The 17670-nt window shown below is 35.3% G+C and overlaps 1 protein-coding gene across 2 annotated transcripts; it reads left to right on the top strand.

Moving 5' to 3' along the window:
• Positions 1–905: 905 nt before the first annotated feature.
• Positions 906–17420, top strand: cds1 (CDP-diacylglycerol synthase (phosphatidate cytidylyltransferase) 1). Of its 2 annotated transcripts, XM_077520505.1 has the most exons (14): positions 906–1110; positions 1188–1283; positions 6070–6233; positions 7460–7556; positions 8015–8112; positions 8370–8509; positions 10057–10115; positions 10370–10452; positions 10733–10820; positions 11889–11957; positions 12094–12249; positions 13621–13740; positions 13820–13923; positions 14747–17420. In XM_077520505.1, the coding sequence occupies exons 2-14, from the start codon at positions 1215–1217 to the stop codon at positions 14868–14870; spliced, it is 1371 nt and encodes a 456-aa protein (XP_077376631.1). In that variant the 5' UTR covers positions 906–1110; positions 1188–1214; the 3' UTR covers positions 14871–17420. The 2 variants fall into 2 exon arrangements, with proteins under 2 accessions (XP_077376631.1, XP_077376630.1); XM_077520504.1 differs by having other exon boundaries at positions 906–1283.
• Positions 17421–17670: the final 250 nt, after the last annotated feature.

Below are 17670 nucleotides of genomic sequence, written 5' to 3'. Positions count from 1 at the left end.
TTTTTCAAGAAGAAAGTAACCCAGAAAAGTCACATTTTTCAACAATAACTTTTTTTTTAAGTAACTTAACTTCACAAAAAAATATTTAATGAATGACAGTTTTCAAGAACAAAAGAACATTGCCAAGTAAATGTGGAAAACATAATGAAATAAATAATACAATAAATAAAATAATAAATATATTAATGCTACTACAACTAATAATGAAAAAATAAATATTTTCAAGTCAGATTTTATAGAGAAAAGTTGTTTTTTTCCCCAATTTTTCCAATTAAACCGTATTGTTTTCAATGGAAAAGGGTTTTAAGGGAAACATTTCTTTGGGAAAAAATCGTTTTTTTTTAATACCACATTTTCAAGAAAATTTACATTTTTTTCAGTAAAATATTTTTTTTTAAAAGTCAGATTTTTCGAAAAAAAAATGTATTTATTGAAAGTAAACTTCAAAAGAAATCTCAAATATAAAGTCACATTTTTCACACACACACACACAAAAATCCTCAGTCACATGATGAAAGGAAATGTGTCCTTATTAGTCCTTATGAATAAGCAGTTTTCTATTTTGTAAACAAATCACCATTTTAATGGAGGGGGGGGGGGTCCTTTTTTTCCCCGGTGATCATATTTTTCAGGAAATAAAATAGTTGAATGTCATTTTCGTTCAAGAAGCGGTTTGAGTTGGTTGCTAGGTGACGTCAGAAAGCGTCTCGCGCAAGCGCACAGATCAACTGCAGTGACTCCTCTGGATTTAACTGCAGCAAAACGCGCATCAAGTCACCGCTAGGAAGGCCATACCAGAAGCGAAAACCGTTTTACCCACCAAAATAAATGGAAGCTTTAGGCGTTATCGTCGCCTCATCCTTTACTTTGAAAGTCCCGATTTGGGACGTGGTTTCCTCGCAGTGAGGCTAACTTGACAGTAGACTGCGGTGATAAACATAAACACGCAGTCCAAGCCCAAGCCCAGTCAGCGGAGGTTTTTGGACATCTTTGGTGGTGGCTTGCTTCTCGTTCCCCGGCTTCGTTTACTACCCGCGGCCTTTGTTTGACGCTCCGCAACCGGCGACTCTTTTTGACCAGCCGCCCGAGAAGAACCGACGTGAGACGAGAGTGAGCGACCGTCCGTCCTTGCGAGCCTCCTCTCCCGGGCTGCCCTCATCTATCCTCGGGGGGCGGTTTTCTCCAAGGTCCCGGCGGCGGGCGGTGGAGGCGACATGACGGAGCTCCGGCGTCGAGGCGGGGGCGGGGAGGACGTGGACAGCACCGACAACTTGAGCGATAAGGTAAATAAATAAATAAGTCAATAAATAAAGCTAATAAAAAATGAATTAGCTTGTTGTCGTCTGGACAAGTTGGTCGAGGTTGTCAAGCCGAAGCGAGGCTAATTATTAGCCTGTTAGCTTGTTAGCGAGCTAAGTGGCTAATCCCTCTGCTGGTCTAAAAATAGCTTTCCTCGTTTTGATTCAATGTTGACAACGCGTCCAGCTCGCTAGTAAAAGGGAAACTCTTCCTTTAAACTTCACATTTTAGTCACCAAACTTTAGAACATTACCTGCTAGTTTTTTATATATATATATATATATATATGTGTGTGTATATATATATATATATATATATATATATATATATATATATATATATATATATATAATATAGGAAATATTTTAAGTTGTTGTCTCAGTGCAGCTAGCAACAAGAAAAACTCATAACCTCAACTGTATTTAACAACAAACGAAAATCACCAAACCCCCAAAATTATTGATAAAGCTAGGATAAACCACCAATAAGTATTTTCTATGAAAAAGGTGGGTTGGCTTCCGAAAGAAAAACAAACTTAAAAAAAAAATGTTAAAATATATATGTTAATATTAACAAGGACTCCTGTAATGTTTCTGTTATGTTGTTAGCCCAATATGTCTGCTGCCCCTTGTAGTTGTTGTTTGAAGAAAAAAGCCGCAATTTTATAAGAGTAAAACAAAACAATGTCACTATTACGAGAATAAATTTCACTTTTTTTCTGTCAAAAGTAAAAAAAATTAAATTGTTGAAAGAATGTAACCCAACATTTTCTTTGCCAGAAAAAAAGATTTTTTTTATATTACTATTTTAAGAGAATAAAATCACATTTTTCCCAGTGTTACAAGAATAAAGTCAAGCTTTATTTAATAAAAAAAAATATATTTTAATATAACTAAAATTATAAGCTTAAGAATAATAATTTTTTCTTTGTCAAAAAAATTGAATTGTTGCTAGAATAAAATGCTATATGTTTTAGACAAAATAAAACAAAAATAGGTATTGTATGTAGGACTAAATTCAAGCTTTATTTCATTAAAAGAAATAATGTAAAAATGATAAGCTTAAGAAAAGTAATTTTTCCTTTGTCAAAAAAGTTGAATTATTATGAGAATAAAATGCTATATTCTTTTGGACAAAAAAAAAAAAAAAAAAGGAATTGTATTTAGGATTAAAGTTGTTTTTTGTAACCTTACCTTAATGTTAAATAAGAGAATAGTTGTATTTATTTTGAGACAAACGTGTAATTTTAAGAAAATAGTCGTATGTTGAGGAAAAATGGTGAAATGATAGTCAGAGCATAGTCCAGTTTTCTTTGAGAAGCTATTTGACAGAAATGTCAATTTTGTGAAATACATGAATAAACTCACAAGAATTAAATTGGATGTTTCATAGAAAGTAAGTCATTCTTCTGAGAATCAAGTCATGTTTATTTAGTAATTTTTTATATATATAAAAAAAATTCCACAGAAAAATGTTGCAATGTTATGGCAATAAAATATGTATTTCCTCTCAAAGCAAAAAAATAAAAATAAAAAATAAAAAAAATAGAACGAATGAACTGGCAGAAAAAAAATATTTTATGAAAAAAGTAAATCTCAAGAGAATCACTTTTTTTTTTTTTAACTGCAATAATTGTGATTTTTATCTGTTGTAGTGTGTGGGGATTACTTATAACCTTATTAATTAAATTTAAAAAAAATAAGATTTTTTTCTGAAACTAGTTACTTTCAAGAAAGAAGTATTATTTTGGGAGCAATAAGTTAGAGAATCATATGAGAATATTTTTTCTTTTAAGTGCATTTCATATCACAGTTCTTCCAAAACACAGGTTTAATCTTTTATCCCCTTTAAAAAAAAATAAAGTTTTATGATTTGTCTGAAAAAATATAATTTCTTATCCACATACAGTATATGAAACAGAGTTACTATTTATTATTCATGTACAGCCCGGTGTTCTAAATACATTTTGTGTGCTGCTAAGCTCCATTTTGCTACTGGAAAACCTGAACGGGGCGACTAATAAAGCTTTATTCTATTCTACTGTATTCTATTTTATTCAATGATTCAGTTCTGTCTCATTCCTTTCTCTTCTTAATCTAACAGCCTTTGTCATGATAAATAAGACCACGAGTCATAAATATCCGGTGAAATGAGTTCTTAGAGTAGGCAGGATGCTGAAGGGCGGCTGACCTTTTACCCCGCTCCGGAGGGTGTGGCGGTGCAGGATTGTGTCATTGACCTTTGAACCAGTTGGACGAGTGAGGAAGACTCTTAAGGAAGATTTCTCTTAATTCTTCTTACAAAGTGGAATTGTGGCCAAAATCCCTGAAAAAAAACGAGGCCTTCAAGTTCAAAACAAAATGGCTGACGACCAGTCGAGTGCATTTCACAGCGTGTCGACTTTCGTGCGCCTCACCGTCAATGAGGAACATGCGTGTCGGATTTCGCGGCGGTCGGACGCGCTGGTGCCGGATGCGATTGTTTTCAAACAGGAAGTGATACCGAAAAACGACGTTTCTGCGCAAATACAAAATGGAGGTTTGATGAAAGTTTGAAAGCTTCACCCCTGATCCAATTGCAAGTTCTGCGGCGGACGATTGCTTCCAGTCATCTGATGGTTGTTTGTGTTGAATGAAGCATGCAGACATGTCATGTGATGATGGCAACAACATTGATTATTTGCACTCTTGATTTGGGGATGAAAAGACGCCAATGTAGGAATGAATGAATAAACAAAAGCGGTGGAAGAGGGGACATAGTGGAAAAAAAACATATTGCTTGGAAATCGCAACATTTCCTTCCTACTCAAATTCATATTGACAATGATTCAGTTTTTGTGATGGAAAATAGCCGTAATATTAAGTTATTTTATTTTGATAAATGTGATTTTTATTTTATTTTATTTTATTTTATTTTATTTTATTTTATTTTATTTTATTTTATTTTATTTATTTATTTATTTATTTATTTATTTATTTATTTATTTAGGTTTAAAAAGTCAAAAACTTAAGAATTAAAGTCTGTTTATTTAAACAAAAAAGTTTTTTTTTTTCCTAAAAAGTAATCTTAATTGATTTTTTTTTCTGAGGGTGAAAAAAAAAATGTTTTTGTTTTTTCCCTCAGGACGGAGTTGTAATGTTGAGATAATAAAGTCACTTTAAAAAAGTGCAATCAAGATGGGAAAAAAAAAAAAAAAAAGTAAAATTTTCAGAGAGGAAAAAAGTCATACTTTTTCAAGAAATGTGATCATAAGAGATAATAAAGCCACGTGTAAAAATTTTGTTTTGCAAAAACAGTGCAATTTTAAAATACTAGAATATTCATCTTTTAAAAGTCGTATTTTTCTAGAAAAAAAAATCGAATAAGAATAATAAAGCCACATGTTTAAAGATTTTGTTTTGCAAAAACAATGCAATTTTAAAATAATAGAATATTCACGTTTTAAAAGTGATATTTTTCTAGAAAAATGTGAATAATAAATCCACGTTTAAAGATTTTGTTGTGCAAAAACAGTACAATTTTAAAATAAATTAATGGAATATTCATGTTTTAAATTTAATATTTTTCGAGAAAAATTTGAAAAAAAAAAAGCATATAGAAAATTCTTACTCTTTTCTTATAAAATTGGCATATTTTTTAAGAGATATTAAAAAAAACGTATTAAAAAATAAAAAAAATAATTAATTAATAATAATTAAAATAATTAATAAAAATACATGCAGCTTTTTCTTAGATAAGTGACAACTATTTTTATATATATACATATGCACACACATAAAAAAAATAAAACTCATCGAGACAGCGTTTTAAATCTGTATTTCTATATTTAGTCAAGGATGATGTCGTCTGCCTCTAGTCTGTCTTTCTGCTTCATTTGCCTTTTTTGGTTGTCTCTTTTCGCTGCCTGACGGGATCCCGGCGGCGTTCGAGCGTTAGCGTTAGCTCCAGTGAGCAAGTTAACTTGTCAAGCGTGACAAAGCAACTGGACCCGTTCCTCCAGTTGGCCTTTTTTGGACATGCTTAATACCGCAAGAAAAAGGGCGAAAGGGGTGAAAAGCAGAGGCTTGATTTTTGCTTTGTAATCCACATTACCGCCGCCTGCGGGAGTGGAGTGGAATGGCATCATACCAGCTCAGTGGTCTAGTGGTAGAGTGTCCACCCTGAGACTGGGAGGTTGTGGGTTCAATCACCCAGCCGGGTCATACCAAAGACTATAAAAATGGGACCCAATTGCCTCCCTGCTCGACACTCAGCATTAAGGGTTGGAATTGGGGGGTTAGATCACCAAATGATTCCCGAGCGCGGCCCCCTGCTGCTCACCGCTCCCTCGGGGGATGGGTCATATGCGGAGAACAAATTTCACCCCACTTCGGTGGATGTGACAATCACTGGTAGTTTAATCCTTAGTCCTTTTAAGTTTAATCAGGTGCATTCGCCACTGTTCCAACTCTTGTTTTTTACTGTTTTTTTGTTTGTTTGTTTGTTTTAAACCAGTTTATCAAATATTGTCTAGGTGCAAAAATCAGCTTTTACTTCTTATACTTGAGCATAGATTATAATCTATATAGCTTTAATGTAGATTTCATGGACATTTTGACATTTTGACATGTTCACCGTCAAGCGTTCCATCACATAAAGCAGAACCGCCTCAAACCAGATCTCATATCAACTCGGCAATCCCATCACTGCTTGTTTATGTTCCTCTCTCCATCACGTTTGTCGTATAAATGTTAACCGCTCAAAATTATCGTTTGATTTTTGTGTCTGAAGGAGGCCGAAGGGGAGGATGACAGGCCGGTGGGCATGCACGGTGACGCGGAGGGCGAGTGCGACGTGGACACCAAGGCGGACGCCGCCGACGTACCGGCGTCCACGGCAGACACTGACAACACGCCGCAATGTCTCAACAAGGCCCTGGAGGGCCTGCCGCCCAGGTAACGCCTCACCTTGCCTTGACATCTCCACATAAAACCCGGCCATACGGGGTCACATTGTAAACGTGCCAACATTCGGGGGAGCAATTTTGCCTTGGTGGAGGTCCGTGCTCAAGGAACTGCTAACGCCGGATCCTTTTCGATCAAAAGTGTGTCGATTTTGTCACCTGAAAATTAGGGCTGCACAATATATCATAAATATATCGATATCACGATATTGGTCCATGCAACGTGCATATCGCAAAGACATGCAATTAAGTTTCATTTGGAATTTTATGCTTTTATCAGAATTTGACTAGTCATGCCGCTAACTAAAATGTGCACCACCATCCAATAGTGGAACATTATCAGGATGTAATTACAATTAATTAACTAAGAATATATTGACTTTGATTGTTTTGCTGTAATTCCATCGTTAGATCATAAAAATGTCATTTCCTTAGGTACATGTTAAATATTGCAATAATATCGATATTGCTATATTCGGCAACTATATCGTATACCACATGATTTTCAAATATAGTGCAGCCCTACTGAAAATTTAACTTTTCATCTGTTTCTTTACAAAGTAATATCGCCAACTAGTGGCCTGGTATGCACATTACACTCTTTTCACACCTTTTTGTGTTTCTTTCACAACAAACCGGAGTCGACTGACAGTTATTTATTTGTTTTTAGTTTTTGTTTTGTTTTACACTCTAACAAATCTGAAAACATTCCAGGAGTTATTTTTACAGTATTGAAAGATCAGCTCGTGTTAACTTGTTCTTATCTCATTTGCTCCCAAAAACGTATGCGTTTTTTGTTTTGTTTTTTTATTTTATTTTTTTATGCTAGTTCTCAACTGCAGAGAAGACACGTGAAGCAATGGTAGTAATTACAAAAACGGCCAGAAGGTGGCAGCAGAGTATAAGAGATCAACCAGGGAAATGTTGAAAACAAGCTGTTTTCCCACTGTTCTAAACAGATTTGTGAATAATGATGAAACATATTATTATTAACACATAGAAATACACTTCTAATCTTTCTTTTGGTAGGTTCTGTGTTTTTATAGCAAAAGAACACAATACTGTGGGCCTTGAAAAAATCAGTCAAAATCCAGGAAAAGAGCTGGGAGCGAAGGGGGTTGCTTCAGTCAAAATGGCTGCCAGTCAATGAGTTCAACATTTGAAATGTCTTGTAAATAAATCAATGAATGAATGTTGTTGTTTTTGTGGCATCAACAGATGGAAGAACTACTGGATCCGAGGAGTTTTGTCTCTCGCCATGATTTCCGGCTTCTTCCTCATAATCTACTTAGGACCAATTGCTCTCATTTTGATTGTACGCACCGTTTCCTTTTATTATACATTCTGAAGTTGCTTTATTTTATTTATTTTTTTATTATTATGATCTGGTCTGATGGAAATGAGGGTGCCCAACATCTCAACATCTTTTTGGGGAGCTTGAACTATTATTACCTAAATAATCTCTTTCTTTAACTATTATTATTATTCATTTGTGTATTTATTTTATTATTATCTTTATTTAATTATTATTTAACTCTAATTACTCTGTGGGGGGACTGGGTGTGCTTTAATTATTGTACCTTAAAGTATGTTGCCTTTCAGGCTTGCTTTAAGTGGTTTTGTCTTGTTTTTTATTAATCCGACTATTTAATTACATTTTGAGGAGTTGTTAAAACCTATCATGGCCACTTATTATTTTTTTAAATTATTACAGTCGCAACTAATTTAAAATGACTGAGTGGCCTTAACGACATGTTTGTGCGTGGGTCGTAGGTGATGACGGTGCAAATCAAGTGTTTCCAGGAAATCATTACAATCGGCTACAAGGTCTACCGCTCGTACGACCTGCCCTGGTTCAGGACGCTCAGCTGGTGAGGAGAGCACACACACACACACACACACACACACACATTGGGTTCAAAGTTCACTGCTGTGTTGGAAGATGATATGTCCATTGTCCACGTTGAACAGCTGTATAGTGTGCATGCGCGTTTTTTTTTTGTTTTTTTTAATTTTCTGAAATGATGAAATAATGTTGTGTTTATCGATGATTGTATACGTGTGTTTGTGTTTTGTTATGTGGTATGTTTATGTATATGATTGTAATGTTGTAATGTAATGTGTTGAGGTACTTCCTGGTGTGCGTCAACTACTTCTTCTACGGTGAAACTCTCGCTGACTACTTTGGCGCGCTGGTGCAGAGAGAGGAGCCCCTACAGTTCCTGTCTCGCTACCACAGGTTTATCTCCTTCGCCTTGTACCTGGCAGGTAAGCCTACCTGCGTGCGCTTGTTGAACCCTCACAGGCTCACACCCATGCCTGAATTCTCCTTAAAGCTTTCCATGTAACTTCTTTTTGGTCAATTTAAGTCACAGTGTTGACTTTTCGTACTTCCAAATCCTTATCTACACTCTGCAAATGGGATTATTGGTGCTAGCTAAAGCTAACGCACATAGTGTTTATCTATTTAGGTATGTTGGTGGGGTCGCATGAGTTGGCTAAAGCTAACTGAATGTAAAATGTGTGTTGCGGTCATGCTAGGTGGCTAAAGTTAACGTAAATGATTGTAGCTGTCTCAAACTCACGGTGTATGTCAAATGGATATGTGCTGTGGCTGGCTAATGCTAATTTAAATGGTGTGCTGCGTGTGGTCATGCTAGCTGGCAGAAACTAACCCAGTTGTTATGGTACGTTACATTACGCTACGTTACGTTATGTGAAAGTGGGGACCAGTGTCGTTAACTGACAAAAGCTAAGCTAATAGTCTCGTGATCTGTTGTCTTGCTAGCTGGCTGAAACTAACGCTGGTGGTGTCATGTGGTAATTTGAGCTGACTGACACTAACTGTATGTCAAATAAAGACACACTTTAGCTAACTGGCTAATGCTAATGGTGTTATGTCGTTAACTGACAAAAGCTAAAGCTAATAGTCCTGTGTTCTGTCATCTTGCTAGCTGGCTAGAGCTAACGCTGGTGGTGTCCTCTGGTTATTTGAGCTGATTGACGCTAATGCTGCATTTGAGGATGCTCGGAAGTCAGACGTTTCCGAGTTCAAACCAGGAAGTGTGTGCGGGAACGCCCCCTTGAACTCGGAAATTCCACTTGCGAATTCGGGGAAAAAAAGGAACCCGACTTCACCGACGGACTACAATGTGACGTCAGTCTGAATGGTAAAACACAATTTACTCGAGTATAAAACTAGATAGTTTTCTTCATTCATAAATATTCAACGTAACGCAACGTACGTGACAGAATGCCGCTATCTCCCTGCATGAAATTATACTGTGAACTACTGAACTGTATGAAATGCTTGTAAAATCCTAACAATAAATGAAGCAAAATTGCGAGCAGGTAAGTTTGCTGCAGGTCAAAATGAGCTTTGAGGACCAAAATAAAAAACAATTTACCGCTATCCGCCATTTTTGGTTGTTTACTTTCGCCTCAAACGCTTTCAGGTTGGAACTGGGAAAAAACAACTCGGATATATCCGACCATGCTCGAATGCAGCATAGCTCTATGTAAAGTAAATATGCAATTTAGCTAACCTGCTAATGCTAATTGTTGTGATGTGCTGTGGTAGTGTTAGCCGGCTAAAGCTAAACACACTTATGTGTGGGGGTTAAACGGGGGTAAAAAGTATGTTTCATGTTCTCAGATTACAAACATGGCCGCATGTAGAACAGGCTCCACGAGAAATAAATACGTGGTATATGTTTCTGTCATATTAATCATGCCAAGTATGTCATCTTGGACATGTTTGATGTTATCTTTTGATGTCTCACGCTGATGGCACGTTTTGTTTTTTTTCTTTTTAGGTTTCTGCATGTTTGTGCTGAGTTTAGTGAAGAAACATTACCGCCTGCAGTTTTACATGGTGTGTATACAAACAGCAATGCTAACCGCTAACACTGCCTACATGCTGTGTCATACTTATTCTCGATTAAACGGCTAATTGATTGATAACGAATGCACTCCAGGATATAATTAATGATTAGTCAGCATATATAGTCGTGCTTTTTGATGCGCTTTCACTCATCTGTCAATCAAAATATTGAGCCACATTCCAGTGCTGTGACACTTTACGTTGTGTGTCGTTATTTGGGTGTGTTTGTGTGTTTGCCATTCCAGTTTGCGTGGACCCATGTGACGCTGTTGATTGTGGTGACTCAGTCGCACCTTGTCATTCAGAACCTGTTTGAAGGAATGATCTGGTAAGCCATATAGAGCGTTTGCCATTGACGGCCAATTGGAACAGGGACCCAAAAATTTGTGAATAATTTGTAGTTGCCAATCAGTGTTGCAAAAAATGGCATGCGTCGAGTCATGTTGCATAAACCTCTGTATTCACTAGTTCAATTATTCAACACTAACAATTAAACTACCTTCACGTGAGGCTCATCAATATGAATTATCATAATGCGCCAGCACAAACTGATGTGGCATCACACATTTAAAAAAATAAATAAATAAATAAATATTTTATTTTTTTAGGTTCATCGTGCCCATCTCCATCGTGATCTGCAACGACATCGGCGCATACCTGTTCGGCTTCTTCTTTGGACGCACGCCACTCATCAAGGTGAGCGCAAAATGAAAAACTCGTTTTTGTCAATTTTGGGGGGGTGAATGTTGAGAAGAAGAAACTCCGTTTTGATAAAATCCCATGTATTCCATTTTCAGGTAAAGATCCTCTTAAATAAATCTGCATCTTCTTTCCTTGGAATATATATATATATATATATATATATATATATATATATATATATATATATATATATATATATATATATATATATATATATATCTCACGATATGTCGATACCACGATGATCGATATATTGCTCAAGTAATAAATCCACGATCATTTAGGATAAAACTAATCCATCCATTTTCTTGACCCCTTAATTAAAACTAATCATAAACTAATAATAATATAAATAAATAATAAATAAAAATAAAATAAATAATAATAATATAAATATCAATAAATATATGTTAATAATAATAATAATAATAATAGTAGTAGTAGCAATAATAATAATAATAATAATAATAATAATAATAATAATAATAATAATAATAATAAAACAAAACCTCATGAGTCTTCTTCGCCTGAAGACTTCCATCCATTTTCCCGCCACTCTTATGAGGCGCTCCCCCTAGTGGCCCACCAAGTAACAACAATGGAGCCGTTATAGTGGCTGTATATTAACTACAAATATCACAATATTTGCGTAGATGTATCGATAATCTAGTGGGAGACCTAGTATCACAATATCGATCTATCGCCACACTCCTATTTTTCATGTTGTAATGTACAATGTTTTTTGTTGTTGTATGAGCTTTTTTTTTTTTTTTTTTTTTTAATAATATTGTGACCTTCTTTTGTATCGCCAACCTCCCCACAACATCGTATTAATTATCGAATCGTGACCTTCATATCGTGATAATATCGTATCGTGATGTTTGGATATTGCTACATCCCTAATGAACACACAATCAATTTAAAGAGACACGTTTGTGAAAAGGAAGCTAACTAGGAGATAACCTAACCATTTGTCCAGGAAGAAAGACGTTTCAACAAGAACACACGATTGAGCACCATCGATGAAAACTACTTTCAATAAATGTTTGTTTGTGTTTCCAGCTGTCGCCAAAGAAGACGTGGGAGGGATTCATCGGAGGTTACTTCTTCACCGTCGTTTTTGGATTCATCGTGAGTGCGGATGCAAACAAAGCGTCCACAACATCTCAACAACACATGCAACATATGTGACCACATATGCACAACAACATACCAACGTCAATACACAAGTAAAATATACACACTTATGTGTTTTGTGTTTGCGTAGTTGTCGTCACTGCTGTCGCAGTTCCAGTACTTTGTGTGTCCGGTGGGCCTGAGTAGCGAGAGCGGCAGCTTGTTCACCGAGGAATGCGAGCCGTCCGACTTGTTTGTGCTGCAGCAGTACAAGCTGCCTGCGCTCGTGCGCAACGCGCTGCCGTGGGTGAGAGCCTCGCACGTCTTTTACAAATATTGCAGCATCATTTCCTTGGTGGGCAGGACTAAAATAGTGGGAGGGGCTCTCGGTGTCTTTGAAATCTGTGTATGATTCTTTTAAGACAAGTACTGTATTGGAAGCGGTCATCCTTTTGGTATTTTTTATTTATTTTTTGTCAAAATTTGTTTAGAAATGAACTGGAATAAAAATTAATGATTCACATTTTTTTAAGGCATCAAAAAAATGCAAAAATACCATGTTATTTTTTTAAGTAAATAATTTCAGTGAATCAATAAAACATTATTTTTTAATAAAGTACAGTAAATATTTTTTTTAATTATTAAAAAGGAATAAAATCATGAAAATATTGGAAGCCTCTTTTTTTTTTTAATTGAAAATAAATAAATAAATACAAGTATAATGCAAACTGTTTTTTAAAAATGTCTTTAAACAGTAAGGTAAGCAACATGTTGTACAGGCCTGTTTTTATTATTTCTAATCTAATAAGTTTTTTCATTCTTTCTGTAATTTTAAAGATTTTTTTTGGGTCAAAATTTGTTTAGAAATAAACTGGAATATGTTAATTCATTTAAAAATGAATGATTCAAATTTTTAAGGCAAAAAAAATGCAAAAATAACCATGTTATTTTTTTTTTGTTAAAGTAAATAAATAAAATACCAAAAAAATCAATTTAAAGTAAATAAAGATTTTTTTAATTTTTTTAAAATAAAGTGATGAAAATATTGGAAGCCTCTTTTTTTAATTGAAAAAAACTTAAAAATTAAAAGTATAATGCAAACTGTTTTTTAAAAATGTTTTTAAACAATAAGGTAAGCAACATGTACAGGCCTCTAGTTTTTTTTTTTAATTTTTAATCTAATAAAATGTATTGGAAATAAGTTAACTAAATAGTGATCAGACAAAGTATTACAAATATAATAAGAAGGTAACAAGAATAATTTTTAACTGAACTTAACCAAACAATTAAAATAATTAACTTGAAGTTAACCAACGTAGACACTTTTAATTAAAAAAAAGGTTTAGAAAAATATTGGAAACAGATTTTTTTTTTTTTTTTTTTTTAAATATATGAAAAATATGAAGGTAACCATTTAGTCAAATTAAATTAAGTATAATACAGAAGTGTATATTTAAGTAAATAATAAAGAAAATTGATTAATTTGGTAACCAAAATAATGGAGTGTTTTAAAAAAATCTATTTAAAAAAAAATACATTCATATATTGATTTTTTTTTTTTTTCAATGATCTTGCCTAAAATAAAAAGCCAACATATTGCAAACAACATTTTTTATGATCCAATAGAGATGCTAACGAATTGCAATAAATGATGTCTTCTTGCATTTTTGTCTCTCAGGAAACGGTGACACTGTACCCTTTCCAGATCCACAGCATTTTCCTGTCCTCCTTCGCGTCACTCATCGGTCCTTTTGGCGGCTTCTTCGCCAGCGGCTTCAAGCGAGCCTTCAAGATCAAAGTCAATCGCCCGCTCGCTCGCTATTATGTTGTGACGTCGAGCATTATGACGTCATAATGCTGACAATTGTCTCTCCTAGGACTTTGCCAGCACCATCCCGGGACACGGAGGCATCATGGACCGCTTCGACTGTCAGTACCTGATGGCGACCTTCACCCACGTCTACATCGCCAGCTTCATCAGGTGCGAGGAGAAAAATTCTGACCCCCGGAAGCCATCTTCATTTAGCAACATGAAGGCGTACAATTTAAAAAAAAAAAAAAAAAGTCTCAAGAAGCCGTGTCTGAAATAGACACACAGAAAATCAGCAGCCATTTTAGGCTAATTTTTACCCTCCTTTTTTTTTTTTTTTTTTTTTTTTTTTTTTTTTTTTTTTTAAAGCCCCAAAAGCAAGCTCAATTTCGTTGGCATGGCTAGAAATCTGCCATTTTGGTATGAGGGCGGCCATTTTAGGCTCATTTCTTCAATTTCGTTGGCATGGCTAGAAAATCTGCCATTTTGATATGAAGTGGCCATTTTAGGCTCATTGATCTCTCCTAGAGATTTTTTTTACTTTTATTTTTTAGCCCCAAAAGCGAGCTCAATTTCGTTGGCATGGCTAGAAATCTGCCATTTTGGTATGAGGGCGGCCATTTTCGGCTCATTTCTTCAATTTCGTTGGCATGGCTAGAAAATCTGCCATTTTGGTCTGAAGTGGCCATTTTAGGCTCATTTGTCCTTCCTAGAGACTTTATGATGATGATGATGATGATGATTATTATTATTAGTAGTAGTAGTATTTAGCCCAGCCCCAAAAGCGAGCTTCATTTTGATAGCATGGCTAGAAGCCATTTTGGTATGAAACAGCCATTTTAGGCTCATTTTTTTCCCTCCTAGAGACTTTTTTTATTTTTAGCCCCAAAAGCGAACTTCATTTCGTTGGCATGACTAGAAAATCTGCCATTTTCTTGTCAAAATGAACAGTGGCCCGAATCCTTATTTTATTTCCCGATGTTTTTCATGGCAGGGGTCCCAATCCGAGCAAAGTCCTGCAGCAGCTGCTGATGCTGCAGCCAGAGCAGCAACTGAGCATCTTCAACACGCTCACCTCGCACCTGAAGGACCGAGGCCTCCTGCCCCCCACTGCATGAGTTGTGTGGTATACACACAACTACAAATCCGGACAACTCTTCATCCAACTTGAAAGCTGAACTAAAAAAAAAAAAAAAAAGTAAAAAAAAAAAAATACAAGGGGGGTAAAGAAAAGTCTTCCACCGGTTTTGGAGCATTGCATCCAACCGCCATCTTTGACCCAAAGTGGTCAAAGCCCACGTTGCACTGACGGTTAGCGGCCTAGCACACGCGCTAACCGGCGACCGCCCACTTTTAGCCCGCGCGTCCGTAAAGTCACCAAAGTAGAACACAAACATGCAACATTCTGATGTACATAAAGAAATGCTGAGCTAATATATAGCTACTCATGATATTTAAAAAAATAAAAAAAATACTTGAATAAAACAAAAATAAAATGTATCTATGTAGCTAGCTAGCATGGACACATTTCGTAGATTTGAACATTTAGACGGCGAGAAAAGTTTTATATATTTCCGAGTAGTTAGACGGGGGCATCAAATTACATAAGTTAACATCGTTAACTTGTTACTTTAGATGCCGTAATAACCAGCATGTTGTGCACAGGGTGGGGAAAAAAACGCTAGTAACTAGCGGAGATGCTAAGAGGATAAATATAACTTCATAGAAAAAAAATGTTTGTTTTATTTACTGTATATGAGTAGTTGGCTGGGGGCAGACAACTTTAGACACAATCATCTCGGGTTTCTCACGTTAAGAAAGTTAGCATTTTGTTGGCCAATACTAGTTTGATAATGTAGCGCTAGCTGGTTCAGCTAACGACATTTGAGCATGTGTGTGGTGCAAAGCTAGCCTAGCTGCTAACGCTGTTAGCATTCTACTACTGAAGTTGATGAAGCAATAAAATGTTCCTACTGCTAACCATGCTAGCTGCACAGAGTGCCCCCCAAAAATGTATACTTACAAGTAGAGATGTTAAAAGAATATATAGCAACTCAAAGGATAAAATTTTTAAAGATTTAAAACGGTTGCTTCTGTTAGCAATTTAGCTTCATTCACTGCTCATTTGTTATCCACTAAACAAGGTAAGTCATAGATGTGCTCAGCTAAAATGCGCTTTTTTCAGTTTGTGATGTTAAGCAAGCATTTTCTTGGCTGCTATTGTCTCTACAACTACAAAGCGCTAATTTGTTCAGTTAACAAAATTTGAGCATGTGTGGTATAAGCCTGGTCTCGTTGCTAACCTCTAAACTGCTAACCTGTTAGCATTGTACTACTGAAGAAGCACTAAAATGTCTCGACCTGCTAACGAGGCTAGCCGCACTGAGCACCACTTTTTTTTTTTCTTTTTTTTTTTAAGAGGCTTTTATTGCGTGAAATTAGATATTTTAAGGATGTTTTTGAATGTAGTTTGCCATGAAGACGATATTTAACGTAGAAAGTTTTGCAAATATTTTCTGAAAAATTTCTCCGAATGTTGATGTGATTTCTTGGACGGAGAAAACGTTTACCAAAGCTTCTTTTTTTGTTTTTGTTTTTTGTTTCTAACTTCCTGCTCCTTTTTTCCAAACGGACTCGTTTTTTAATTTTTCCCTCGCGGACCTTATTTTGAAAAGTGCTACTGGGACCAGACGAGGGGCTTTTGTTGTGAAAGAACGCCACTTCCTGTCAGAGTTTCCCATTGAGTTGATTTTGAATATGTGAATATTCATGTCATGCATACAGAGCAATTCGTCTTTGAAATACGAAGCCAAAAACATTACGAGATGTAACGGCAAAGAAACAAGAATCTTGACTTAAAGCCAATTGCCCGACACTTAACGCCACCGTTTTTGTTATCTTGCTCTATGCGGTTTGTTTTCAACAAACAAAACAGCCATAAACAGGCCAACAAATCACATCTGTGTCGCAGTGTTATTTAACACTTTTTCTATACAATAAATACTTTAACACAAACGGTAAAAATACTCACAGGTATATATTTTTGACAGCCACCTCCTCCTGTGTATCGTATGTCTGTATTATTCTGCCCCCTGGTGGCCAAGGCGCACATAACAAGCAGTAGTACAATATGCAAAAAAAAAAAAAAAAAAAATGAATACAAATAAACCAAAAAATACTGAATTATATACATTTTATTTAATTGTCATTACTGTAGGTTTTCTAAAGTACAATGTACTGTACTGTGATGTAACGAGTTTAGTCTTGTTTCTTTGTCACAACTCGCACATCAACTTGAAATTGACAATCGGGCTCCACAATTTGTTTATTTTTATTTTTTTAAATTGATTGTGATTGGGCGTTGATATTTTTTAGTATGCCAGTTGCCTTTTAATTATTCTGTCTACTTTTTGTTAAATTTTTGGTTTGTTTTTCTCCCAGGCAGAATAATTTTAGAAGAACTGGAACATTTAGTGTGTTGCTTTTTTGCTCATTGTGAATATTTTATTCGACTACGATTATTTTGGTGATGATCATGACAAAGGGTTTGAGATGAACATGGGTTAAATGCTTATTTAAAAAAAAAAAAAGAAGTCAATTGTATTTTATTTATTGTAACATTTTTATTTCACACAAAGAAAAAATATAAAGGTTTCAGAAAATGACAAGTGTATTTTTTGACTTAGAATGCCACATTCTCCAAATTCACTTTGAAAAACATTCCAGAGGCCTCAAAATGATTATTAAAAAAAAATACACATTGCTAAACGAGCAAACATGAAAATTACCTTGTCAATCATAACAATCACGAAGACTTCAACCATGTCGAAAAGATTTAAAGTGCTTTCTTTGATCTCTTAGTCATTTGTCTATTTAACTGAAACAACAGCGACTCCTACTGGTGGACGTTTGTAAATT

Source organism: Festucalex cinctus, chromosome 5 (genome assembly GCF_051991245.1).
Source record: "Festucalex cinctus isolate MCC-2025b chromosome 5, RoL_Fcin_1.0, whole genome shotgun sequence".
Taxonomy (NCBI): domain Eukaryota; kingdom Metazoa; phylum Chordata; class Actinopteri; order Syngnathiformes; family Syngnathidae; genus Festucalex; species Festucalex cinctus.
Note: the sequence above shows the minus strand (reverse complement) of the source record. Positions and strands in the feature narration are given on the sequence as shown.

Excerpts from the sequence above, each read along its gene's own strand:
- cds1 (XM_077520505.1), top strand. The coding sequence starts at position 1,215 with ATGACGGAGCTCCGGCGTCGAGGCGGGGGCGGGGAGGACGTGGACAGC. Across the intron at positions 1,284-6,069 it reads CCGACAACTTGAGCGATAAG|GAGGCCGAAGGGGAGGATGA; the intron begins GTAAATAAATAA and ends TTGTGTCTGAAG. Across the intron at positions 7,557-8,014 it reads CAATTGCTCTCATTTTGATT|GTGATGACGGTGCAAATCAA; the intron begins GTACGCACCGTT and ends CGTGGGTCGTAG.